This window comes from Aulonocara sp. 'chitande type north' Nkhata Bay, linkage group LG11 (assembly GCF_057382095.1).
Source record: "Aulonocara sp. 'chitande type north' Nkhata Bay isolate Kocher_YH1m ecotype deep benthic linkage group LG11, A_spYH_male_GT1.1, whole genome shotgun sequence".
Taxonomy (NCBI): Eukaryota; Metazoa; Chordata; class Actinopteri; order Cichliformes; family Cichlidae; genus Aulonocara; species Aulonocara sp. 'chitande type north' Nkhata Bay.
The window spans coordinates 19,738,523-19,766,127 of record NC_141354.1 but is presented as its reverse complement, the minus strand read 5'-3'; the positions used below and the strand labels follow the sequence as shown (position 1 = coordinate 19,766,127).

General features: G+C 40.3%; 1 protein-coding gene across 10 annotated transcripts in view; it reads left to right on the top strand.

Moving 5' to 3' along the window:
- mef2d (myocyte enhancer factor 2d) overlaps positions 1–27,605 on the top strand; it is a 105,108-nt gene that overhangs the window by 32,103 nt on the left and 45,400 nt on the right. For 9 of the 10 annotated variants that reach the window (XM_086310968.1, XM_086310970.1, XM_086310969.1 and 6 more), the window contains exons 2-3: positions 7,647–8,035; positions 16,833–17,036. In XM_086310968.1, the coding sequence (XP_086167094.1) occupies positions 7,982–8,035; positions 16,833–17,036 (258 nt within the window). In that variant the 5' untranslated portion in view covers positions 7,647–7,981. The remainder of the gene's footprint in view (positions 1–7,646; positions 8,036–16,832; positions 17,037–27,605) is intronic. The other variant, XM_086310961.1, reaches the window with a different exon arrangement.

The following is a 27,605-nucleotide window of genomic DNA, read 5'->3' as shown; positions in this document are numbered from 1 at the left end:
GATTTACTTTAAGTGACTGTAATACACCTTTAAATCGATGCACGAAAACTTTAGAACTTGTAGTGACCTCTTATACATGCAAGGCCACAGCAGATCTTCAAATACATTTAAAAAATGCCTCAAGCCCTTATTAGATAATCTGAAGGATTTCTAATCAAGAAACGGTTTCACATTTTTCCTATTTGTCACAGTTCTTACGCGGTTACAGTTTATCATTTTAAACTCTTACCACTGGCTCCTCTAATCAGTCCACACCTTTCAGGAACAGGAGTGCCCCTGAGCATGTTAGGAGGTTTTATCTTTTGGTCATGATGTAACCCAACAGGCCAAACCACATTGTCCATGTTGGTGATGCAGTGACAGGGGTAGGTCTCAGATCGACAACAAATTACAGTTAAAGTATTGTATGGCCTGCCAACAAGTCCCCTTTACTCCACATGGTTTCTAAAATTCAGCACAAAAGACATCTTTGTGAATCTGTGTTTGCACTCGCATACAGTATATACGTGCATTATGGGTATTATCGGGATATTTTTGCTGTATTCATGCCAGAGGCTATGAGCACAAACAGCAGATCAGTGACAGTTAGGGCGCCCTGTGTTAAGTGCGTAGGTGTGTTTTTTCTTTTTGTGCGTGCTGTTGTTTGTTTTTTTGTATACGTGTTTGGGAGTGTGTGTACGTGCTCGGGCAGACTGCAGTATTGATAGCGACCCAGCAGTGCGGGCGTGATTCACAAGCCATGAGGCACAGATCTTCTTACTACCCCTCCCATCCCATCTCATCTCTTGCCCCAAACCACCACCACCTCAGAAGTGCTGCCCTTGCACTGCATCAGCCCTACCCACTCTTTCCCACCTCTCTAAAGTCTCACCCATGATTGGTTAAGAGGAGAGGGGGGAAGGGGAGATCATATTCCACTGCCAGGGTTGGCAGCGCTGAAGCACAGGCACAATCACAATCATAAGCCAGGCTTCAGATACGAGGCCAGCAGCTCCCTCCTCCTCGTCCATCTCCCTCTCCTCCTCCACTATTTGTCACCATGCCCTCCCTTTACTCCACCTGCTGATATTCCACAAAATCAGCCATAGGGTTTTGTTGATATTGTAAAGATGCATGCTGGGTGATCTGAAGCTTGAGTGTGCTGGGAGCTGTGTCCAACAGTTGCCCGGGAACATGAGGCAACAGGCTGTAAATATCACACAGCTGGTGCTGGCAGAACACCCTCAAGGTTGGGCTCGCCGGGTCACATTTTCAGTGGCCCAGTTACACGCCAACCTTTTCCCAACCCCCAACCCTTCACTCTCAGCCCCATTGATGGTTCTATCTGTTTCCCAGCGAGGAGCAAATCTATTAGACTTTTCCTCCTCCTCTTACAAAACCCGATTCATTATTGTAATGCATCTTGAAGCTGGTGTGCAATGCATGAACCTTGGCATTAATGCCTTCAAGATGTCAGTGTCTCAGTGCCTATATGTGTTTGCAATTAAGACAGGAGGGGGGGGACTGGAAAAGACCAGGGGAAAAAAGTGGTTAGAATCCCAAGTGGATGCTTTTCATTTGTGCAAGAAAAATGAAATGTCTTCAAATTAATTTTCAGCTTACGAATTAATCAACCGATTAACACTGATTTGAGCTCAGCCTGCCATTTAACCTTCAACCTTTAAATGCCCCTAACACTGGAGAGTTTATTTCTGGTCCTTCTGTTTTTAATGAGGCAGAAGAGCATGTTCATTTTGATCACTCTTCTGGTCTGCTACATCTTTTCTGTTTTTGGTCAAATTAAACCACAGGTGCAAGACCACCTCAGACACCTGCTGATTTGATTTCATTTGATTCCCAGTTGAACAGCGCATCTGATTGGATCATTTGTCAAATTGTATTTTGTCCAACTTGTCAGACCTATTTTGATGGAACCTTGAGTGATAAATGAATATTGGTAAATTATTGATCCATGTCTACCTCAAAGTGAGCCACAGATCAGTCATTTTCCAAGCCTGGTGCAGAGGTCATGACTTCAACAGCTATATCCAGGCAAACTGCACACATCTTGAAACATGAAGCCCTGAACTCCTGTGCAGATATTTAGGCTATGTCTGTGATATTTTGCCAGCAGGGCCTGCTTAATGATATTTTTATATATTTCATTAGCAGTCAATATAATTTTCTTATATTTATATCATGACAAACAGTCACTGTTACTGATAGTGCACTTTAGCTTAGCTTCCTTTAGAGGATCATGTATCTTTTTGCCAGTGATTGCAAAAACCAACAAGTTTGCTGGTTTGATTCTTTTCACGTAAGCTGTGCTACAGAGAGCAATTTGTGATACCTAGCTTTCTACTGATTTTTTTTCTTTTTAAGTTTAGTTCTATGAGGTACTCTCTTATAGTCAGCATATTATGCATAGTAAATTGTGGCTGGCACATCACCTGCCACCATTTGTTACCATTTCCCTCCTGTCAGATCTTCTGGGAAAACTTATTTTAGGACCAAAAAACAAAACACATTTGACATCAATTGACCAGACAGTCCTGTCTGACACAAACTGACTATCAATCCCAGCATCAGTAAGAGTTATCGAAGTGTAATTTGAATCGAATCTTTTACGCTATTTAAAATTCGTGATTCTTGACTGTGGCTTTAAAACACCCGATACTTTTCCACTTTGTGTTGTTAGCCAGAAGTCACATGAACCTTCCCGAAGTGCCAGCTACATCAACATTGGTAAACAGCAGCCGGTGATTCATGGGGCATTTTTTGGATTATGTATTCTTCACTTAAATGCCACTGGCTGGTGATTGTGTACCTCTGTTCAGGGTCACTGTCTGTTGTCTGAAAAAGACATTTTTTAGCAACTTTAATGGATGCTTTTTCTCAACAATAAGAGAGTTTATTGCCTCAGTAATTTTCTTTGAACAACTGTGTGAACATTGTGCCAGTGTTGTTGGGTTTTTTTTTATTTTTTATTTTACTTGGTCCTTAAGTTCAGAACAGCCTGTTTTTACAGCTTATTTTATTTCCTGTGTTGAATTTGTTCTCGGCTTGCATTTTTGTGCTGGTTTAACTCCTGGATTTGTGTTAGTTTTTTCATAACCATTAAACGTTATACGTCTGCTGGGTATTTAAATTGACCCTCATTACAATTGGTATAAGCACATACATATAGGTTTCAGACAATTCCCATGACATTGGCAGCTTTCTGTCCATAAAGCGTTAGAAACTGATTTTAGTCTAGGTTGATGTAATCATAGCTTGGGCTCGAATGGACAGCACATAGTGGGTGTCTGCAGTGGAGCTGGTTGCGATCAGCTTTAGCAGATGTTGGTGCTGAGTGGGAAAAGTAATGGATTTCTCTGTAGTCCTTTGGCAAGGCTCCAGCAGCCGAGAACCATCTTCACCACCACTACTCCTCCCCCTGACGGCCAACCCTCTACCGCTGACTGTTATCTCTTTGCTCCAGGCTGCTCCACTGCCACTTTACACACCAGGATGGTAAAGAATGGACATACAGGAAAACACACATAAACACAGACAAGCACAGAGACAGATAATACTCAGGCCTGACCAATATAGACGCGCTAGTGTTGTACTGGAGATTTATCATATGGGCATACCGATAACCTTCCCCCAAAAATGTTTTAAGCTTAATGACTAATGTATTTTCTGTTCATTATGAGCGAGTAAACATTCATCAGCTTAAAGATCATTGGGGAAAACAATGGTCATCACTTTTCTTAGGATCATCATGTTTCTTTTTAACCAGGCGTATTCTGTCTCAAACTCATTTTTAAAAATTAACTCAGTACAATGATATAAGAGTCAAGTTGGGGCAATGTCTAAATTAGCATTTTCTTACATGCCACGCAGTCTATGTTCATTCACACTAGTGAAAATGGCATATAACATACATTTGTAGTTATTAGCTGACATTGCAGGGTGCAGTGCGACACTAAAAAACCCGTGCCTGAACCCATAACAGCAGGGAAAAACTGCTGAAATAAAGCACTTATAGTGTATTTTAATTAAAACTGTCCTGTTTCAGGTTTTGTTCTGCTTGAATTATCACTCATTTCTGACCCAAATATCTCACAGTAGCTGTCAGACTTTAGTGTGCACACACAGAGATGGATCATCATCTGATTACATCATGCCGTCCATCGTAAAAGCCAACAGAATGCTATACTGACAGAGATCATGTTTAACCCAAACACCCTCTTTTCCTGCTACATTTTGTGGCATGCAAGTGTATCTCTTTCCCTCCAGGTTCTGGCACATTAAGCCCGTAGCAGAAACATTGGTCGTATTGAATTGGAAATATCGAGGGCAGTGTTAGCCTCGGGGGCAGCCAGGCAGGTTGTCAGAAGGAAGGTCAGTAGTTCACAAACCTTGACTGGCTGGGAAAATCTGGATGGCATGCCCTTTAGCAAGTCATTTAACCCCTGATTGCCCAAAGGAAGATTTTTTTTATTTTTTTATTGTCTGACTGTAAAAGACAGTTGCAACATGAAGCTTCCAGCTACGGCTCTGCATAAAAGTGAAGCAAGTTATTGCAGAATAGAGCATTCTTGTCAACTTTTTCCTCATGAATAAATGTTAAAATCATAATATAGCCCCTGTACCTCGTGGGTTTCCACCCACATCATTGGAATAGAAGATTTGATGCTTTGAAATGGTGATGCACTGCAATATTTTCTAACCATTCTTTTTATGGACTAATCTTTGTTACAGACTGTCCTAAGGCTGTGACCTGATGTGCCCTCTCTAGAACTTAGCTGACACATTTCTACAGTAACAGTATTTTTCATTTTTATGCTCTTTATGATGCTCTCTTAAGGCTCTTTAATTTGATGACCAGATTCTCAGTTGGCTTACTTTTCTGCATTGTGCCTTTTTTGTCTTTATGAAACAGCACATTATAATGGATTGCATTTTTTTTTTTTTTAATTGTCAGATATTTTGAGGCTGGTGGGTTTTTTTTGGTACATACTATAGAATGTAGTGTGCATCTTCAAAGGACACTGAAGACAACCCCAAACTGATGTAATTAAGAAGAACAGAAAAGAACTGACATCTTGTACGAATACTTTTTTTCATTTCTAGATTTCTTGTGTGGTAGGGCGTCTCTGCTTTGGTACAAAGTGTATGAAAACATCTCGCATTAGAAGCCACAGAGCTTTATCAACTTCAAATTGCCCAATTTATCTAAAGAGATGATGAATTTTTCATCAAACCTGAACAGCCGATATTTGTGCTTAAAAACTATAGAAATGTAGCACAGCTGTACTTTCAATGATTGCAGTTTCCTTAAAAGTTCTATATTCCTTTTATTCAGTTTTCCTAACTCCAGCCATAATAAATTGTTAAAGACTAGCCTTTCAATGGCCTCTTGGGGAATAAAGCATATAAACGCATTAGGCGTTCCCCAGGGTGCTAATCTGGGTCCACGGTAGATTCCTAATTATCAGTGTTTATCTTTTCATTGTCCAGAGCCTCTCTATCACTCGTGTCTGCTCAGTGAAGTAACAGACACACTCCAGGCTCTCCGCTTCCCATGTGAGAGCAGAGATTCTGCCTGACATCAGACATGGGAAGCGAGCTGCAGCAGCATGAAGGGTAAAAGGTCGAGACTTGACCACCCCAGGCAGATAAAGCAGCCTTTTCATGTGTGATCAGCCCACAGCCTAAAGACAAATCCCTCAGTTTGCTGCCTTTGAACTTCACTGCAACTGCAGTGAGTCCCCTACTCTCTCTGTGGCTGACAAAGAGAGAATGAACGCAAACCCTATTATTTTATTAAAATATTTCGCCACCACTTCTTTACTTTCCTTCATTTGAAGCTGAATGAAAGGAATGAATGTGCAACATAAAGAAATGCCTGCTCTTTCCAGGAGTACACTAATTAGGTGATCCAGGTAGAATTCATTATCCTTTGCTAGTTTTCCTATTAAATTGGTGATACTGAAAATGGAGACGAGGAGGATGAACGAAAGCGGATGAGATGGATTTTTATAAAATAATTTTGTTTAAGGGGCTGGAACAAAATATGTGAAAGATCTTGCCAGTATAATACATTCAGTTCCTGCAGCTCACTGTAGATGCTTAGTGTAAAAAATCGGGCTCAGGCAGCCTCCAGTTCTCCATCAAGCCTTTTTACAAAGCAATTATGACATTCATAACACTCTTTCTTCAGCCCCCTTCCACTCTTTCCCATCAGTGCATAATTCATAGGCAACTCATCTCCAAAGCTAAGCCAATTGCATCCTCTCTAAACGAGCATGCAGTGCAGCTCCCACAGCAGCACAAAAGGAATGTCAGTCTCATGACAGACTATTTCACGTTCTTTGTTTCATAAGAATGGATGTAAATAGAGGGCGTTCTTCTGCTGCTGCTCTCCCAGGTAGAGGGAATGCAAACAATGCTGCGGACCTGATGTGTGTACTTGCTGCTTTCCAGATGATTTAGCTCTGTAATTCTGCCACTTGGCTGCCACTGTGTGTGTGTGTGTGTGTGTGTGTGTGTGTGTGTGCGCACGTGCAGGCTGTGCTGTGTGTCCACACAATCTGTATGTATATATATATATATAGAGTGCTATTTTTAAAGATGAACCGTAAATAGCAGTAACAGGGCCTAAAACGGTCTTTGCCTCTGTTGCCATTCCTGGGCTGCTGCCGTCTCATTCATTCATGAGTTTGCATGAATTTGCAGAAACACTCTGGGCTTTCTTGCTCTGACTTGCCCTTTTAAAATATGGACTTCGTGATGTACCCATCCTCTGTTTTTGATCAGGCACCGTAGCGTATCCCAGACCACCCTTATTTCATGGTTAGTTAGACGTATGAGTGAATTAGACACACGTTTTTACACTCGTCATCTTTCGCTGTTCTGCATGGAATTAGGTCAGCATTCAGTTTAGGTAATAAGGCGTAATGATATTAATGGTCAGAAAATGACATTCGCCATCCTGTCTTTTAAATATGAAGTGTCACTGGAGATCTGCCCACTCATTTTGTTTGCAGATGTGTCTGGTATCTTTCGTGAGAAAATCTGTTTGAAAAGACTGAAAATTGCATTTTAACCACATTGATTATTTATATGGATATTTCATGGATTTAAAGGGAGAATAATTCCCTTTAGCATAGTGCAGATCGTCATATTGTCTTGTCACTACTGAGCTTCCTGTAGAGAAATGATCAATGCATAAGACGGTGTTTTGAAAATGGGAAATGAGCAGAATCCGCAGACTCTCTAATGTGCCTCTGATCGGGGATTCACATTCGGCGTGTCAGGCGGCCTGGGCCGGGCAGCCGGTTGCCGTGGGCGACCAGCAGATCAGTGATGTGGCGGTGATGCCTCTAATGAAGCTGACACAGCACAGCCTCCCGACTCGCGGGCCCCTGAGGGCCTCTTGCTCTGCATGTAGAGCCACAAACACTCCCACCCCCCTCACCTACTCTTCATTTCAGCCAAATGTGCTTCTGATTTGATAGTGCCTCAAATGGATTGCTGCATCATTTATTCTCTTGTATATGTTGGGTTTGTAGTAGCTAAATAAGGTCATAATATACAAACAAAGCCTCGCTCTCCTTGCCCTTTTCAGAATCTCTGTCTCTCTCAGCCTGATAAATGTCTCTTGTGTTGTTTTCCAGAAGCTGCCCAGCTGAGGTGAAGGGGAGGGCAGAAGATCCTAGTTCAGCTTGAGTGTGGATGACCTGCCCCCAGAAACAGGACCATGATCTGAAAAGCGTGCTGTACACAGAGCCCCGTTCTTCCTTTCTTCCTTCTCCCTCTTTTTTTGTTTTTGTTTTTTTCTATCTTGCTGGTGAAAGCCTCCCTGCCTGGGTCCTTCAAACAGGGTCAGTGTGCACAGCGAGGGCAAACTGAAAGCGAATAGAGATTCAAAGAGGAGGAAAAGTAACAGCAGCCATCCGTGACCTCACATCTTGTCACTTTCCCCTGATCCTCCCACTGCAACACCAGAACCATGGGGAGGAAAAAGATCCAGATTCAGAGGATCACTGACGAACGCAACAAACAGGTTAGAACAAATGACCTGAACTGTCATGATATGGAAAGAAACTCCTGTTAAACTTTCCTGTTTCAGAAACCAAAATTAAAGAACTAAAGTTTTCAACAAAGTTAATATAAGTAGCTGGATAATTATAAATAGCTGGATTTGTGGATCAGTCCTGTGGTATTTGAAAATGAATCCTGTATTGACCCTGTTTCATGTGCATGCATAAGGAAATCCCAAACGCCCTTGTAGTGAAGAATATGATAAATGTCATGCAGTGTTAGGTAATCAAGATTTAATATTGAGTTTTATTTAATTTTTTCAGGAGCTTAATTTCATAAAAACTGGCATAATTATTGTAAGGAACTTGTAATATAAAATGAACACATTAAATAGCTTGTTTGCAAATGTGGTCCATTGCTATAGACATTATGTTGTTCATATAAGAAATGAATTGCACAGCTTATACATTATGATGTACATTTATAATAAAGCTGGACCTTGCAGTTGTTAAAATGGGGTAAGTATCTCTGCACAGACAACACTAGATGACTTTGATATGTCGCCGAGTGGGTTTCTTCTGCTGATAGCACCACTGTACCACAAGGCAGTTGTATTTGACCCATCTGGAGTGATCGTGGGACAGTTTGTGTCATTACTTTATCTTCTTCGGTCTCAGTTTCCACTTGCTTGAGAAACTTGCAGCAGAAAACACAGGCAGCACACAGTCCAGACATTGTTGTTAACTTTGTTAATGCACTCATTAGCTATGCTGTAGCTAAATGGTTACACTGAAGGCTAAAGACAAAATTAACAACCACACACATATTTGTTTAATTTCTGAGCTAAACTTCACGATCCAGTCGGGAGTGTTAAATGACCCATATATAGCCAGTAGATGCAGGCTTTCACTGAGCTGATTTCTCTGTATAGCTCTCATCTGTCCTGCTCAGATCTAAGAAAGAAATGATCATTTTCACTTTTCCAGCACTGAATTCCATTGTGGTGACAGAATACTTTAGCTCAGGCAATAAGAAATTCCCACAGGGATCCTTTCCGTTTTTCATATGTCCCATGTAGCATGAACAACATAGTTGCAGCTCTCTCAAGAGTGCCACAACAGAACAGTATAATAGCATTGTGTTTTATGAGGCTCATATGTGTCGGGGGGGTTTCTCTGACACCTCCCCTTCCTACAGTGGAAAAAGGCAAGAAAAAAAAAGTATGATATTTCCCCAAAAAACAGACTCGGTCCCTCTGGTTACATCAGTGGCATTGTCAGAGAGGATGAAAGGGTAAATGATCCATCTAAAATGAGTCAACTGGTAAATGGGCTTCGCTCCATTGAGCAGATTGAGTAATGGATTTGACGTGCCCACCTTCAAAAACAGAGAGAGAAGAAAAACAAGATGGAGACAGGCGTAGGGAGAGAAACAAGGTGCCTGACTGAATAAGACCCGAGCAGTGTAAAAGCGAGGTGGCCGTAGGGTTTGGAAAATCATCCTCAGTTTTCTTCTCATCAATCTTAGCAGGTTGCATTTCGATAAAGAAGAGGAAGCAGTGCCTGCAGGGGGTCGGTGAAGTATGATGACTTGTTATTCATCAGTACACAATTGGACATAAAGGAGGAATGGGTTGTAGCTGTTTCTGCTCGAGCAGCCAGTGTTTGTGTCAGGTGTTGAACAGTTTATCAATAAGGTGATGAACTCTGTGGTAATACATGATCATAATGTCACAATCCCAAATTAATCATTGACTGCGATCAAGCGATTTCCCCGCAGAAAATGATTTCTTAATCACTTTGTCAAACCAGTCAGCGTGATGACATTCTGATGCTCCTATCGAACCGAAGCTGTAGTGAGCATTTACATTTCACCTTCTCCCCCCCCCCCCCTTTTTTTTTTCTTGTTTATCTGATGTTCTCAGTGAGAGCAGTTGACACAGTAAAGCAGGATTCAGTTGTTCTCTCAATGACATTTAGTGTTTGATATGGAACAGACTATGAAATAAGTGGTTTTTAGATGCTTTCTCTGTGTTGCTTCAGCTAATGAACAGTGCAGCTTCTGAAAGGAAATCAAATGAATTTTGGAGTACATGCAGCCCGTCACCCTCCTACATGTTGATTCAGAGATGCTGCCATAAGCTCTGCAAAATAAACAGCGTTCAGAGTGTGGGCCCCGGCTGGAAACATGACAACATCTCAAATACCACATTTCTTACAAAGACAAAGACGCATGAAAAAGAACAGGACTGGCATGTTGGAATGCTTTGATTTATTTGTTTATTTCTTTTTATGGAAGAGTGTTTGTCACATCAAAGATAACACAGAAAGAGTTGACTTTTCATTAACACTGTGACCCATTTTAGCAAGAAGATGTAAGAAGAAGAAAGATTCGCTGCCAGAAATCAAAGAATCCTGAATCGCTAATCAGATTTATGTTAAGCAACAGCTGTAGTGCATAGTGCAATGCAAGAATTACATTCATCATCGGCTTGTTTTGGAAATTAAATTTCAAGGAACAAGAAAACTCACTTAAAACTATTACTCCAGGGATGCTAGTATAAACTATCCGCTTAAGATTTATCTTTTTGTTTTGCTAACACTGACCCCAAAGTTAGAGATGATATTTTGATTCTGATTTTGCATCAGATTTTGGGGCAGTTGCTCTCCAGTACACTGCTTCTCCATCTGTTTTTCTTTGTTAAGTCTAATGAGTATTGTAGTCGTGCATTTAGCGTCACTATTATTAGTCCATCATACCAAACTGATTGGAGAAAACGTGATTTCACAGACGTCTCTATGATGTGTAGTTTTAAATATTAAGAAACCCTTGTGCCTCAACTCCCATTGCAAAGCATTTTCTGATCATTCAGATTAGAAACTGTTAAATAAAACATGCATGTGCAGTAAGCAAATGGGACTTTATCAGTTTATGGTTAATTCAGATGATCAGCTATTAGACACATCAAAGCACTTCTTTACATTTATGCAAATATTTATTGATTTTAACATTTAAACCAGCTCCTGATACAGATTTAGCATATTGTAATGAGTATTTCTGTATTGTCGCTGACTCTAAAAGTAAACTAATTTAAGCTTGTCGTGCCATTAATTTTTTGGGGGGTTTTTAACATCGCTGTTGAATTAATTGTAGGCCTGTAGATCAATTATTGGGGCAATTTCATGCAAAATGTTCCAGTGGGAATTCACATACCCATCTGTAGAAAAAAAAAATAGATATGAGTCAGGTGTAAACTAATCCTCAGCGGCACCCCCAGCCAACGTTACAGCTTTGATGCATACGTTCATAATTCAGCTAAAATCTGAACATGAACTTTTCCAAGCTAAAGATTGTTCTACAAAGTTGAGCATTTGCTTTTTGCTTCCATCTAGCAAAACATACAATTCTAAGCCATGTTTCTGAATCTGCATGATCTTTTACACATGAAAAAAATCTCATGTGCAGTACTTTTTTATGAGCCTTGAAGCAGCTTTCAATAAATGTTTTAAAATATCTGTGAATGGAAAAAGGTAATTGTGCAGAATTTTTTCTTTCACTGCTAAATAAGTTGAATTTCAGCATTTCAGCTGATCTAAATTTTTTTCAAGTGTAGCCCATTGTTGAAGAATAATCAGTCTCCTAACTGAAGTAGTTGTAGTTATAGCAAATTTACTGAGAGTCCACAGGATTAACATTTTAGAACAGATAACTTTTAGTAGTTGTTGGAATATAGTCATGCATAAAGAAGTATTTAAAAGTCTAACGATTTATGAAGCATTAAGCATCAATCTGTTGTGTGGTGTCCGCAGCGATGTGGACATTGTATCGGCCTGCTCTCTTGAAGTGAGAAGTGATTGTGAAAGCAAAGCTGTTGATCTCCATTCCTACCCACACCTGTGGCCACAAGCTGTGGGTAGTGACCAAAAAAATGAGATACAAGTAGTGGAAATGAGCTTCCTCGGAAGGGTGTCTGGGCAGAGCTGCTGCTCCTCCATATTAAAAGGAGCCAGATGAGGTGGTTTGGGCATCGGACTAGGAAGCCTCTTAAGGCATCTGTGAGGTGGGATTTTTTTGAGCATGTCCTTCTGGCCGAAGACCCCAGGGTATACCCAAAACATGCTTGGGTAGCTTGGAACACTTAGTGCTCCCCTCAAAAAGAGCTAGAAGAGGCTGCAAGAGAAAGAAGCTAACTGCAAGTTGACCCGAGCACTATCAAGAGCAATCTCGATACCATTTGAATTATTCTCCATAGTTTCTTATCTTGCATATAAATGGATCCAATGCCACTCTCTTAGACTGCAATTTGTAGCTCTCATCCTGTTCTGTAGTTCATCGTGAACTGTAGTCCAACGTGCAGAAAAACCCCTGTGCTGAGATAACCCACGTTGGAAAGCAGATCAAGATTCAATTTTGCACATGCACTGTAACTCTAAACTTCTAGGCATTATTCAACAGAATAGCACATGAGAAAACAAATCTCTAACACACTAATATTAGACACTTGATGTTTTGTTTTTTGTTTTTTTACCTGTCAGCTATTGCACCGATTTGGACCGATGGCACACATAGTTGTCTGGTGAATTCATAGCAGAGGGATACTGTGTGTACTGTATCCTGCACACTCAACCCAGGCGGCGTTCTGGCCTAAATCAGTATTTCCAGTAGTAAAAACTCTCTCTGAAGTGGACTATCTCCTGCGGTGTGCTGTGGAAAAGCAGAGCTTTGACAAATGGTCCAGCATCATTCTCCCAACATTTTCCAGAATTCATATGTGAAAAAAATGAAGGACAATACAGTGTAGCGATACCATAGGACAAGAGAGACTCTGGAGAAGCAGCTGATTATTTTGCTCATTTGTTTGTTTGTAGCACAGTTCTTGGCAATTAAAATATTACTAGAGGAGCACCTTAATTAAAAGTGAAGAGGATATTGTAATGGCAATTTACAGTTCAATTCTGTCTCTCTTTTACACACAACAAATGCAATTCCAGTAGATACAGTTTTATTTACAATAACTTTTGAATCGCTTAACATTTTAAAATAAAAATAGCATATCATTGTTCTGTAGATCCTTGAAAGCTCGTACCTGTACTGATTAGTATAGTGAGACCCGGTGTATTTATTTATTTATTAATTTATTTTTTCCTCAACTGTTCAAACTGTATGTGTGAGCGAGACTGTAAGCTAGCAAATGAAAGAGAGGGTTTTGGCTACAGGAAACAGCAAGAGGAGGTTGTGGTTGTCAGTGGTGGTTTCCTCATCCATCTGCCACACAACCACAACCTCGCCAAGACACATGCACGCACGCACACGCACTCAAATGAAACCACTCGCCCCCTTTCTTTCTTACTCTTCTCACTGAGGATGTCTTATTCTTCAGTTGCCATTGGTTACCTGGCAATTCAGCTCTTAATGTCAATTACCTCCAGCTTGTTTATCCTTTGTGGTAAACAGCAAGATTGAAGCTCAGACCAAAAGTCACTACCCCACTGCTTACTTTTTTCTAAAAAAAGAAAGACGGACAGAGGTTTTGTTTGGGATGTGGGACTGATTTTGTTTGCTTTAAGCACTGGTGGATGACCTTATAATTTTTTTTAGGGAGCAGTTGTTGTTTGCAGTGGCTTCTCTCTACATCGCCAGTCTTGTCATCCCGCACAACTGTAATTTCCTCCCTTACCAACATCGCCACATAATTTATCTGCTCATTCTGTGTGTGTGTCTGTGTGTGTGAGACAGAGAGAGAGAAAGAGAGGAAGAGGAGTGGAGAGATATGTAGATAGGCAGAGAGATAAAGATGGGGAGGGGGTGTGGGGGGGTGAGATGATGGTAGCAGTGTGTGATGAGGTGGGAAATGGGGGGCGGAGGGGAGGAGAGGAGTCGGTTGCCCATGGATACGACCCCGATATAATTTGATTTGTGGCAGCAGGAAGCAATGAGTGAGCGAGTGCGAAGGGAGGGAGGAAGGGAGGATGTGGAAAAAGCAAGAGAGAGAGAAGAGAGGAAGAGAAAACGAGGGCGAGAAAATAAGAGAGGAGAAGGAGGGATGAGGGAGGCTTAAACATGTCGGGTGCAGAAAGGAGCAAGAGATGGAAGAGATGAAGTGATTGTAGGAGAGAACGATGCACAGATTGAAGGTCTCACTTGCTGCTTTTCCTGCTTTCATCCTCAGTGTCTCTATCTTATCTCTACCACTCTATTTGTTCTCTCTTTCTTTCTGTATTCAATTCATTTCAATTATAGTTTCAGTTCAGAACTCAGCTGCCAGCGGAGCAGCCTTCTGCCACAGAAATGTGGCCTCTGTCGATGCAGGTAAACCCTAGAGGCAGTATCAGAATATCATTAATACGTTTATTTGGCGACAGATATATTATAATGCATTGTAATTACCATAAATGGACAAAAAAAGCTCAACACTCTCATTCTTAAACATAAAACCAGAAGATGGTTATTCCATTAGGGTTGCAGTTTTGCTCTTAAAAGCCTAGTAAATGCGATTAAATTTTGATGAAGACTTTTTTAAAGGTCTCGAATATCTGTAAAAAATTGCAGTGAAATCAGTGCAACGTTTGTAAAAACACTTCACTTAATATTAAAAATGTCAGAAATATTCTTGATTTTTTTTTCCAATTTAAAAGCAAAAAAAGTAAACCAATCAGTCCATTACTGAAATTAATGTAAAATAGCTAAAAATCTTCAAGGTCAAACATGTGACTCCCTCTCCCTCAGTAAACGTCACCAATCTCCAGATGTACAGAACAAAAAGCTTTCTTAGAATGAGAATCAAAGATTTAAAGGGACTTTAGGACTTAAGGTTACATAAGAAAGTGCAGTAAACTGCAGGAAACTTGTAAGCATGCTGCACTTCAGGTCACAGCCACAATCATTGATGTCACAGCAGGTTTTTGGCTTGCACGTCTGATGGAAAATGTGTTGATGTCATTCGTGGGTGTGGCCTGAAGTGCAGCATGCTTGAAATCTTTCTGCCTCTTCAACACCATCTGTGTACACATTGACTTTTATTTCCATTTCTCCCATATCAAATGCTCGATATTGTAGCAGTACCTGAAGCTTTTTCTTCTTTTTCTTCTGCTAATCTTCTTCTCCTTGCATGTGTTTGTGTTTGTGCAATCCTGTGTGTTTAATCCAAACAAAGCCAAATCTCTCTGGATTGTAAATACCAGTTGGTTATAGCGGGGAAGCGCTTCTAAAGCCAACCGGCAGACAACAAGGGACCCTGTGCTTTAGCAACACTCCCAGTTCTGTTCAGCTTGTTCACAACTGAGCGTGTGTGTGTGTGTGTGTGTGTGTGTGTGTGTGTGTGTGTGTGTGTGTGTGTGTGTGTGTGTGTGTGTGTGTGTGTGCATGCATAAGGGAAAGGGAGAAATAACGTGTGAGAGAAGGAAAGTGCAGAAAAGAGAGCGGGAGAGAGTGTGTGACATAGAAAGAGAGCATGGAAAAGAGCATATCATAGTGTGAAAGTGACACAGAGCGAGTGTGACGGGAGAGAAAGGAGTGTACGGACTGAAGTGAAAGTCTGTGCACAAAATACAATCTGAGTACTTGAAAGAGCATGTTTAGACATTCTGTCTAGGAGTCTTTTTTTTCCTAAAAATGTCTCTATCTTGTATGTTTAATACACAGTGCTTCCATGCAGTCAGTCTTGCTTTGTCTCAGATACCCAAACCATACGCTTCAGAGCACGATTTGTGCCGTCATTAGAGTCTGGAAGTGCAAAAAGCTCAAATTACACTTTCAGTTTAACTGAGAATAAGCTGGTTTGAATGGCTCTGGTCCAAAATGATATTAAGTCAGGTCTTGAGGGGGGAAAGCTCAACATTTGCGTAAATGTGCTTTTTTACTTTCCTGCCAAGATTGAGAGTCACAGTGAGGTCAGATAATTTACTGTAAAGCTGCAAGTTGTCAGTTTTACTCTTTGGTTTTTCATCAGATAAAACAGGATATAACATGACAATTAGAGAGCTTTAGGGGAGCTTTGACAGATGCTAGCTGTCGCTTATTCTACAGTCATATTTAGTATCAGTTTTACTCTCAGCATTTGACAGATTTCCCAGTGTGTTCCTTTCAGTTTCATCATGCCTTGTGTCTTATTTGCAGATTATAGGTTTTTTAAATTCTGGTGAACAGATTTTTTTATTTATATCTATATGTTTTTATTCAAACACATTCAAAATGTGTTGTATTTCAAGCTGAAATAACAAAATCCCTTTCACTTGCTTCATTTCTTTTATTTATTATTTGTAAAAAAAAAAAATGCTGAGTAGAACTTGTGTGCACCGCCTGCATCCTTTTCAAAATATTGGCTTTAGTTTAGGTTTAGTATCCAGTTTGTCTTAGCGTTAGTATGCGATTTGGGTTGAATGAAAGAAATATGGTTATCAGCATGTATTTTTCTTTCTTTTTTTCTGTAAATGGTTGCGACCTGTACATTTTGACATTTTAATTTCGTAAGTGAACATTACTCTAAACAGACCCTGAAGAAAATTTTCCTCTCGTGAAAATTGAAATAGATCTTTCACTAAAAATCTATAATCTGTGGCTTGTTGCCAGATCCACACTCTAGCTCCGTGGCCCACATCATCATTCAGGACCAAGAGACTCCATGAAAACCTTCTTGCCTTAGAACAAGGAATAAAATGTCAGAATATGTAGATAATGCCCTTGTTTTCATTTCAGTTTAACTTCATTAATAGAGTGTCGTTTATAATGTTATAAAATTACAATTGTTTTAGGGAACTATGAATAATTTTACTAAGATTGTGTTAGAGCTCTCTCAGCTCAGTTTTCGTTTTTGTCATCAGGTGACGTTCACCAAGAGGAAGTTTGGTTTGATGAAGAAGGCCTACGAGCTGAGCGTCCTGTGCGACTGCGAGATCGCTCTCATCATCTTTAACCACTCCAACAAGCTGTTCCAGTATGCCAGCACTGACATGGACAAGGTCTTGCTGAAGTACACCGAGTACAACGAGCCACACGAGAGCCGGACTAACGCTGACATTATCGAGGTAAAGCGTGGAGACGGGAGGGAGGGCAGTGGGTCAAACAGCAGGAAACAACTGCGTCTTTAACACCTCAAAATCTTTTTAACATCCTTAAAAGGTCCACTTTCCATTTGATTACCTTTATTTTAATTAATTAATACATTTATTTATTTTAGCAGATGCTAGGCTTAAAGTAATCTTGACCTAGATACACTTCCTGAACAAACTGTGTTGCCTTCTGTTGCAATAAGGCTTTGAGTATCATAGTTTATTGTACATCAAGTCATTAAAAGGGGAAGCTGGACATTTTCAGATGTGTATTGATTAACTTTCTTCCCAAGAATAAGATTAGAGATTGATATCACTGTCATGCCTGTTTACTTGTAGGCAGGTTAGAGGCAGAGGGTGATTAAGGTAGCTTAGCTTAAAAAAAAATCTGCTGATGTGATATATTACATCATGTTTAATCTATAAAGAAGCCAAAGTCACACTAACCTTCAGTGTTTGTAGCAATCTAACCTTCTTCTAAATTGTTATGCATTATAAATTAGGCTTTAAGAAATTGAAGTGGTTAAACACTGCATTTTTAGAGGTGTCATTACATTTTTTAAAAAACTTTTTATAACCCACTGTTCTTTCCTGAAATCCCTTGTTACTGAAAAGTAACTATATATTTTAGTATTTCTTTACTATTGCCCAGTTCAGAATTGTGGAGTCCAGTCAGTCCCAGTGCTGTTTATGGTTGGATTCTGGCTCGGTTCCTTTGAGCTTAATGGGAGTAGAGAGATAGGAACAGCTGGGCCTCCCCATCTTATCCCCCGCCCCCCTTAACACTCTGGCTTTGGTCGTATTGTTACCTGGAGACCTCTCTGACAACAACAACAAAACACCAACAAGCCAAAGGACAACGCCTAGAACCAGTTGGAAACCACTTCAGCATAAAATGCCCACCAGTTAGAGGAAGAAACTTCTGAGAAAAAAAATCTTTGTTCATTTACATATTTACTAGAAGAGAGGTCAACGGGTTAGGTCAGCAGAGAAATTGTGAGGGCAGTCCGTCAGTTCCATTTTTATGTTTTTGTAATAGGAATCCATTTGCTTCCTAACGTCTTTCCTCCCTGTGGGAAAAGGCTTCGCTGGAGCTTGTCAGGCGAACATGGAACATATTCACATGCCTTGCTGACCCTTTTATACATAAGGACCCTCTTATGAATTCAACACGAGATGGTTAGGTATGATTCAGCGAGCCGTGTGCACTGCAGTACAGCACTTACGCTTCATATGGAGCGTTGACTTAAAGCTGGATCTCGCCTGGCTTTGAGGTTTTTTTTCTCACTGAATATTGCTGCAGGAGTTCACGATCAGTCAACCACGAACATTGTCAACATGCAGTCACCGCCATGGCTTTACTGTCATGTTGAATGCTCGGGCTAAATCGTATTTCAAACAACGCACAGCAAAACAGCAAGGTTTGAAAAAATGAGATGGCTAGCTCATGAATGGATTTAGGCCATTATTAGTTGGGCACTAGCATTACCTGATCTGTGTCAGCAGCAATTTCCCAATCTGAATTTTTTGTCAAATTGCCCTTATGATTTTGGAATAAAACCTTGTGTTGGCAATGGCCTGAGAACAACAACATAATAGAGTGGGAGTGATTCCCTCTTTTATCAACTGCTTCTAAATTGCAGAACGTAGTCCTATAAAATTGAGATTGATGCTACAGCAATAAATATTATTCGAACCTTTTGTTCTCCACTAGTTTTTGATTCACTACATTTATGAAGTAAGCGATACCAACCTGTGTCCCTGGAGTGATGAACTTTGACAGCAAATGATGAGTTTTATTTCCCTTTTTCAGGCTATTTCAAATACGTTATTGGAAGAAACCCACAGGCTGCAAACATTGTTTGATTCGATTTATGAAGCGCTCAGAAGCTCATCTGACCTCTAACTGCTGCTTTAAGGCGTAATTCTTTTTCAAGTTCTCTCAAACTGTCCACAAACACCTAAATCAATGGCTAGCTACAGTTATGTGCTAAAGGTGTTTTTGAATGGAGAGCGCTATTTTCCATTGTAGGAACCTACCTGAAGGACTCATTGATTGAATTCAGGTCCTGGATCACAAAAGTCCCAGCTCTGGGTTTGCATCTGAGTATTCTCTGGCTGTGAGATTAAATCCTCTTTCCAACAGTTTTCCTGAGGAATTTCTGATTATAAAAAGCTTTTCAGACCAGAACTGTTGGGAAACCATTTTCCTTGAATACAAGAGAGGGTCATACTTGAAGCTTGAATTACTTCATATATAGCAGAAAGTAAATTCCACATTCAACTAGATCTGATTTCCATCTGTTTTTCTGTTGATGGGATCATTTGGTTCTCATCAGAAATGGCCAAAATAGCACTCTAAAATCACACATGGACAAAAAGGAATTTGCCAGCCTAGCTACATTAAGCCTAAAGAAAATGCAATGAATAACAGATTTATCTAATTTATTTCACAAAGGGGACTTTGTCTGAACATACTCCTAAACTTCCTGAGTTTTGGGATTTGTCATTATTGGTTATTATTTGGTTGTGTAGAGGCATGAAATCTTTGGGGCCTGAGCAGAATGCTCCTAAGGGGAATTTCATCCAATAAGGGCTTGCATTCAGTAATTGCTGAAATCTCAGTGAAAGTGTTGGTGAAGCAGTTTTGTGTTTGAGTGGGCTGAAGGTAAGACTGAGAGTTTGAGGCCATAATTTTCCCTTCACCTTTCTGTCTGTCAGTTTCTCTCTTCCTTCTACCCTTCCTGGCTTCGCTTCCTCGTAATCTCCTGATTCACTCGGTCACGACAGTTTTTCCCTTCTTTCTTGTCCTTCTCTTTCTGTCTGTCTCAGAGTGTCAGCAGTAAAGCCTTTCTGTAGGCTGTATCTTCAGCTGCAGATGGCTCTTAAGTGTGTGTGTGTGTGTGTCGTGGCTGGGCGTTGGGCTGCTCCGGGCCACATCAGCCCAAGCTCCACTGGCTCTGTTTGTGTGCGTACATGTGTTTGTGTTTTCGAGTGTGCCACTCTGTCTCATTCTGTCTCTTTTTGTGTGTTCATTAGTGTGTGTGTGTGTGCATGCATAAGTCCACCTCTTTCTGTTTGCACGCTCTGCAGTGGCCCATGAGAACGCCTCATACAATATTCAGGCTTGGTGAGCCTCTTGGTTGTGTCAGCTTCTGTGTGTGTGTTTGTGTGTGTGTGTGTCCTACATGGGAGCTTCCTGCCTATACCGGACTTTATACTGCCTGCCACCCATTCTCTTAATAAGTCAGGAGGCATTAAGCAACATTCGCAAGCATTTGTCCTCAACTGTCCCCTTCCACAGATGTACTGCATTAAACACCACCTTGTTGGGCAGGTATCAGTGTCGTTTGCCCCTGACATTTTCCATGAATTCTTGCTATTTCACATTACCAGTAGAGTAGCATGAGTCATTTCAGTATTAAAAATAAAACCCTCAGAACCTTTTTCAGAATACGTTATATAGTGTACTGCTAATAGCTGCACAAAATAGCAATTAAGTAAAACTGCAGCTTATTTAAATGTGTCTTTGTCACTTTTTGTATGGGAAACCTAAATCTCCAAGGTAATGAGTAAATACAACCATTGCATAAACGTAGTGGAGGGAAATGTGTAATATTTAGCTCCAAAACAGGTTGTTGAAAAGCAGAACCATTGACAGCTGTTAAGGAGCTGATATTCTGCATTAGCTGGAAATTGGAAAACATTTGGCTGACAAAACATTTGAAAAAAAAAAGATGATGCAACACAGTGGTAAACATGCCCCTGGTCCTATGTTTTTAAAGCATTTTTGCTGGCATAAAATTCAAAATGAACATCACTGACAATAGCATTTCTCAGTTTAGTTTAGTTTTTACTTTTTTAAATCACTTACAGGCTTTTAATCATTTGCAAATCATTGAATTTTGTTTCACACAGTGTAATCACCTTTTTGGAAGCAGAGTTATTGTAAACATTTGTCTGTAACGAACAGTGTATTTGTTGGGGACTTGTTGGCAGATAAATACACGCTGGGTGCTCAAGTTAGGAATGTCCATGTAGAATTTGGTCAAAAGAAAGTACTCAACAGTGTCTGTGTTTGTGGCAATGAAAGGAAAAGTTCCCCAGTACAAATGTGTGGTTTGCTGAAAGTTTTTGGATAAACAATGGAGCTTTGTGACACAGCGAAATAAGATAGATCTGGCTTTGGATGCCCTCAAAGTACTTGTTACTAGAATAAATATAGTGTTGGTTGTTGACTGTAACAAAAATAAAGAAGATCATCACATGTATCCTTTTAATAACTCAGTTTTGACTAAGATTTCATTAGATATTTTCTTGGCAAGTTATAAGGGACAAGAGCCCAATGTCTTTACTTCTCTGAAGGGCTCTTACTGTGAAACACTAGCAGGAATTATTTAGTTTTATTAAATAATTGCTGTAAAGAAATGCAGAAAATTTGCAAAGTAAAAATGACCTAAATCTGTTAACATGTTCTTGTCCAAAAGAGAACCGCCGTTTAAACAGCTTGAACAGACTTGTGAATATTGTAAAATACTTTTTATCTCCATGTGCAATAAATGATAATTATCATTTTGTACATTTTGTACATTTAAATGCCGCAACTGTGACTGGACGTGCGTTACAGAAATGCTAGACATAGAGGGTGAGGGGCTTTCAGTGGCGCCCTGTACAGTCGAACAGTCAGTGTGACAAGATTGGCGAATTATACAATAATTATTAAAGATTATCTGCACTGGCACATGGTGTAACATCGCTGGTCAAGGACAGAGCTGAGACATACCGAGTGACGGAGCGCGAGAGTGAGGGAGAGGGAGAAGAGAGAGGGGATAATTGGATAGTCTCAAAATGTGCCCATTTGCTGCTCTGCCTCTGCAAGTGCTTTTGAGTATAAATTATGAAGTGTGGATATAATCACGCAGGCACACGCAAACTGATACGTGCACGTGCGTACACAGTCTATGCTTCGTGTATGTTGCTCTGTCTATGCTGTACATGCATGCACCTCTGGGCCTAAATGCCTAGATGCACTTAAGTTCATATTGAGGTGTGTATATGGGTGTGGGTGTGTGGACTCTATTCATCACACAGTTAGACATTCCTTCACTTCAGTGCAAGCTTGAGAGGCTGTGCATATGCACACACAGCCTCTCTCTGAGATGCACGTGCTGCTTGAAAGTGTGTGTGGGCAGCCTGCCTCTCCTGTCAGAATGTGTTAATCCGCTTGACTACAGATCCCAATCAGGGCAAAGAAGGGAAGTGAGCGAGAGACAGAGGGAACACAAGCGAGCGCAATGCTAAAAGAGTGGGGATGAATAGCTGAGGAGAGAAAGCAAGATGGGCGGAGAAGGGGGATGCCCTTTTTCCTTTAAGCGGCTCAGGGAAGACAGATCTCACCAAGAGCTTCAATGCTCGTGCTTAAGGACTTTGGGCACCGCCCTGATCCTCCTGGGCTGCAGCCAGGGGAGACTCACATATTGCGAAACATTACTTGTCAGTATTTTCCTACTAAGCAACAGATTGAGTTTGTTGCTACAATAGCCCATAGCGCTTCAAACAAATAGTATACAACCCCAGATTACCCCACTTAGTGCACAGTGAGAAATTCACCCCTCTGCAGAGTTGCATGCCCACTTCTCCTCTGACGTCCTCTCGCAGAAAGCTGATGCCTGTGTTGTCCCGTAGATGCTCCTCATATAATCCTTCTTTGCTGTCTGAACTCTGTGGTCCTCCTGCTAAGACCTGCCATGCCCAAGGTCCTAATCTGGAGTAGAAGGGGTCATAGGAAGGTTTATTGGTGCTTACATTAGTGGTCACCACTCTTACTGGGATTTGTTTCTTCCAAGTTTCTGAATCACAAAACTTGTGCGAAAGGCCCAAAGCTCAACCATAATTAGGATTTTTGGATTTATTTATTTGTTTTACGTTACAAGTAGAATTGTAATGTGTTCTCCCTTTTAAATTAGATTTTTTTGGGGGTTTGTGACCTGATACATTCACACAACTTGATTTGAAACCAAGATATAAACTTGTCTTATGTTTAGTCATTGCCTCAAAATTATTCAAATTTATTTCTTATTATTACTTCACTGTTTTTTGCAGTTGAACTTCAAGGTTAAGGAATGCAATACAATGCCTTCAGTTATGGTCAGTATTATACCACACATTCACAGCATTGTGTTCAGAACAGAGATCCTGACCTTATGAAATAATTAACAGCCCTGTGCTGAAAAGGGGCCAAGATTTCATTAAAACAATATTAAGTACTGGAAGTCCTTGATTATAAAATATGTGACTCACTCCCAGAATGAGGCGTGTTATGGAGATTCTGAATGAGGAACACGTACTCCTAGAGGGCAGAAAAATAGGCTTCGAAATATTTTGTTTAGTTGTCATTAGTGTAGGCGGTCATATATCAATAAGACTGATTGGCTTACAGGTCATCTGTAGTTGACGTAGGGCATCATGCATGATCAGCTTCCTCTGATACATAGCAAACCATCCAGAGGCCTCTTGAGGGCTAAGTGAGAGAAGTCCATTATTTTCATGGACAAATAATTCCAGTGAGAGCTGGAGGGGTAATGGCTGTTTATGCAGTGATGGTTTTTAATAAACTAAATGGTTAGAAATTAAAGGAAGTCTACAAGTCATAAACTAAACTTTGTCCAAATGTTTAAATGATTATTCCAACCTAACTTCCTGAATTTTATACTTTAATTAGAAAAAAACCCACTTACTTAGACCATCACAATGCATAACATATAGTTGAGTTTTCATTTACATTTTCATGTTAAATGCGCTTTTGACCCTGAAATTAATGCATAATTAATACTTCACACAGGGGAGCACTAGGAACAGGAAGCATAATTAATCTAAATACAAAAGTGACAGAGAGCAGGACGAGGAAATGCATTTACGTTCTTTTCTGTTTTATTTTATTTTATTTATTGATTTTCTGTTTTAACAAGGCGTTCAAAAAAATACATTCTGAACCCGCACGATAGCGAGTGTGTGTTTTGTTTTTTTGTTTTTTTTTTTGTGGGCAGCGAGGACATGACTTCCTCACGTCTCACGGCTTGGCAGGTTACTGACATGAGAAAAAACAAGTGCTGATCTATAATACAACATCTGAGGAGCCTGGCAGCCACTGCTGTGCTGAGACTGTGGATACGATGCCCCAAATGACTGACTGTAGGGGGCTGCATGCGTGAGAGAGGGAGAGACTTTCTTCTGCATTTCTGTATTTGACAAGCCACAATGGGAGGTGACATTACAGTTTGCTTTGCACTTACCAGGCCTAGACAGCAGGGACTCTGCCTGCTACCTAAGTACTTTTGGGACCATATAACCTGCACCGTCATAGTCCAAAAGAAAGCCTAACAATAAACAGCACATACTGTACCGGGCAAATAAAAGTGTTAGACAGTGAGATTAGAAAACTATAATAATCAGTTAAAGGAAAGATTTTTACATGTCTCTGTTAATATTCTGTTTATCCTTCATGATCATGTTTGTCACTAAAACATCCCTTCCTAATATCAAATCAAATCAAATCACTTTTATTGTCACATCACATGTGCAGGCACACTGGCACAGCACATGCGAGTGAAATTCTTGTGTGCGAGCCCCACAAGCAACAGAGATGTGCAAACACAACAACACAAACGAGCAAAATACAAGAATGGCCAACCTGAAACTAATAAATATATGTACAATATATAATAGTGTATGCATTTCTGGATGTGTATACTAAATATTTTCCTGTGTGTGTGTGTGTGTGTGTGTGTGTGTGTGTGTGTGTGTGTGTGTGTGTGTGTGTGTACACATTTTTACAAATTAAATAGTAAAAAAAATAAAATATAATAATAATAATAATAATAATAATAATAATAATAATAATAATAATAATAATAATAATAATAAAATATATAAAATATACAGAGTTGAATATGTGCAAAACAAGTGGCATTTATATACAGTGTGGAGTGCATAATGTTGAAATATACTTCTGTTAGAAGTGATGAAGAACAAAATCCAGTCTTTGGTTCCTGAATAGATTTCAAAATTCATCCAGTCAAGTGGCCACCTTCCTTTTACATAGATTTTGATTCTGTGCTGACCTGCAGCGCAGCAACACTAAGTCAAAGTGGGGAATTTGGTACTCGTATGTAAAGTAAATGCCACTTTAGAAGTCAGTTGTATTTTTATCTGTCTTATTTGCCTTCATAGCACTGAAATCGGTTTGTAATTCTCAGATAAATTTTTCTAATGAGGAGTGATCAGTGGCCTTATGAACACCAGACAATAGTTTGGTGACTCACATCCTTTAACTTTAGTTAAAGTACAGTACAAATCAGTGATTAGTCCGACCCTCCTTTGTTCTTAAAGCAGTTGTGATTGTTCCAGTTGTTTTGGAGGACTGGCCAAAGTTTCTGTGGATTACAGCTGATTCCAAGTTAACTTGATGATGTTGAGATTAGGTTTGTGTAGAGGTTACGCTATCAGTTGCAAGACTCTTTGTTCTTCTTGATAACAAAGATAGGTTTCATGGTCTTTTTGCCATGTTGAACAATTACTTTATCATAGATAAGAATTTAAACATCTAAAGTGGCTAAACAGGAAAACTGTGCAAGCGGTGCTGTTCGGCAGTTTCATATCTGGGCCTTCCCACCTCCCAAAGTGTCCTTGGGCAAGTCACAGAGCCCAGAGTTGCTTTCAGAGGCAGTGTGTGTATCTGTTAAACTTATACATGGCTAGATATGGTGACACCCAAACACACATGTATGTTTTAGGTAAAGGTCTGTTTTTCTGGCACCTTCCAAATGAATGTGACGATAAAGCTGATAGAGGCAAAAGTGAGAAAAATAAAAGGAAATGCAAAAAAACAGGAAGGGAACCTGATACACTCAAAGTATTATTGCCACTGTTATCAAACGTCAAATACTGACACTATGCATGCAGTCGTACAGTGACTTTCACTCACGACTTAGACACATAGAGGCTTCAAACACATTTTCAGAGTAAGGGATAAAAGGTTGGAGCAGGAAAGAGAGAGGAAAAGGGAAGGAAATTATGATGGGAAAAGCTCTGGGAACAAGAGACAGGGCAAAAGAGGAATGGAAAAGAAACTGAAACAGAGGAGAGAATGAAGGTTGATGAGAGGAAATGAGCGACTGGGGAGTATTGCGTATGGAGACATTTCAAGGAAGCAATGGCGAGAGATGTTAAGGGTGGAAAAACACAGAAGGACAAGTGCGAGAGTTTGCACTTGCACTGTGAGCGAGCGAGAGCTACGTTAAAGGTGGTGGGCTGAGAGATGAGAGGCCGAGAGAAAGACAAAAAGAGACAGGACAAAGCAGCAGCAGCGTTTCATGGAGAGCTGGAAACAGAGGGCGGGCGGACAGGCGGGTGGGCGAACGAGCGAGCCAGAGGGGAACGAAGAGAGTGAGGTGGGGGCGGGGCTTGCGAGCAGTCATAGCCAGTTAGAGGCTGGCGTGGTGCTCTGCAGGGTGAATCTTACCCTGGCAACACAATAGAGCGAGAGAGCGAGAGGGAAAGTGGGAGAGAGGGAGACAGCGGACAGGTGAACAGATGGCTGACTGAGAGACAAGCTGATCAGTGCACAACAGAGGGGTGTGTGTGAGTGTGAGCGAAAGAGAGAATGTGAATGTAATGCAATGTAACACAAAATGTTCAGTCTGAGAGAGAGTGGGAAAACAAACAAAGAAAGTGAGAGAGAGTGAGAGAGGGGGAAAGATGCCCATGTTTACACTGTAATGTTCACAAAATATCAGTGGAGTTTACATGAGAGAAAGACAGAGAGGCAAGCCTGTGATGTCCAAAAAATATCAAGTGTGTGTGAAAGCAAGTAGAGACAGTGTGAGAAGGAAGCCTACTGTACGTCTGTTTGCATCCATATGTCAGTGTGTCCATTAGGATTGTTGCTTTTTATATGAATTTGAAAGTGTCAGATGGAGAGGAAACAAAGGAATATTTGACCAGTGGTAATCCGTTCAGATTTTTGATTTATGGGTCGGGCGTTTTGTACTTCAGTGGAACTGAAATGCAGTGTCATTCTGACCTTATTCCATGGCCTGCTTCTTTGGCAGAAAATAGAGTAAGCTAGCAATCTCAGTGGATAATTACGGCCTCAAATTAGGAAAAGCAATAAGCAGAAGCATTTAGACGTCAGTACTACGTGCTGAAGAAGTTACAGATGAAGGTAAGTTTGTATGCCAACTAACTGGTGAATCTATTGCCACGATGGCATAAAGACAATGAAAATGAATGAACACTGTCCTTATTGGAAGCATTAGTGGAAGCATTGTAAGAAATGTTTTTATTGTCCTTTGGGGGAAATGATGTTTGTGTCAGAGTTAATAACACATGGCGCCTTAATAGCATATGCATGATAGCTGCATCTTTATGACAAATAATGCCAGATTTAATCAAGTACAGAAATTCAAATGAATCACACTTAAAATGGGACGATTTTAAGAAGATCGAGGGCATTTAGGGAATTTTGTCCAAACCCCAAAGACAGTT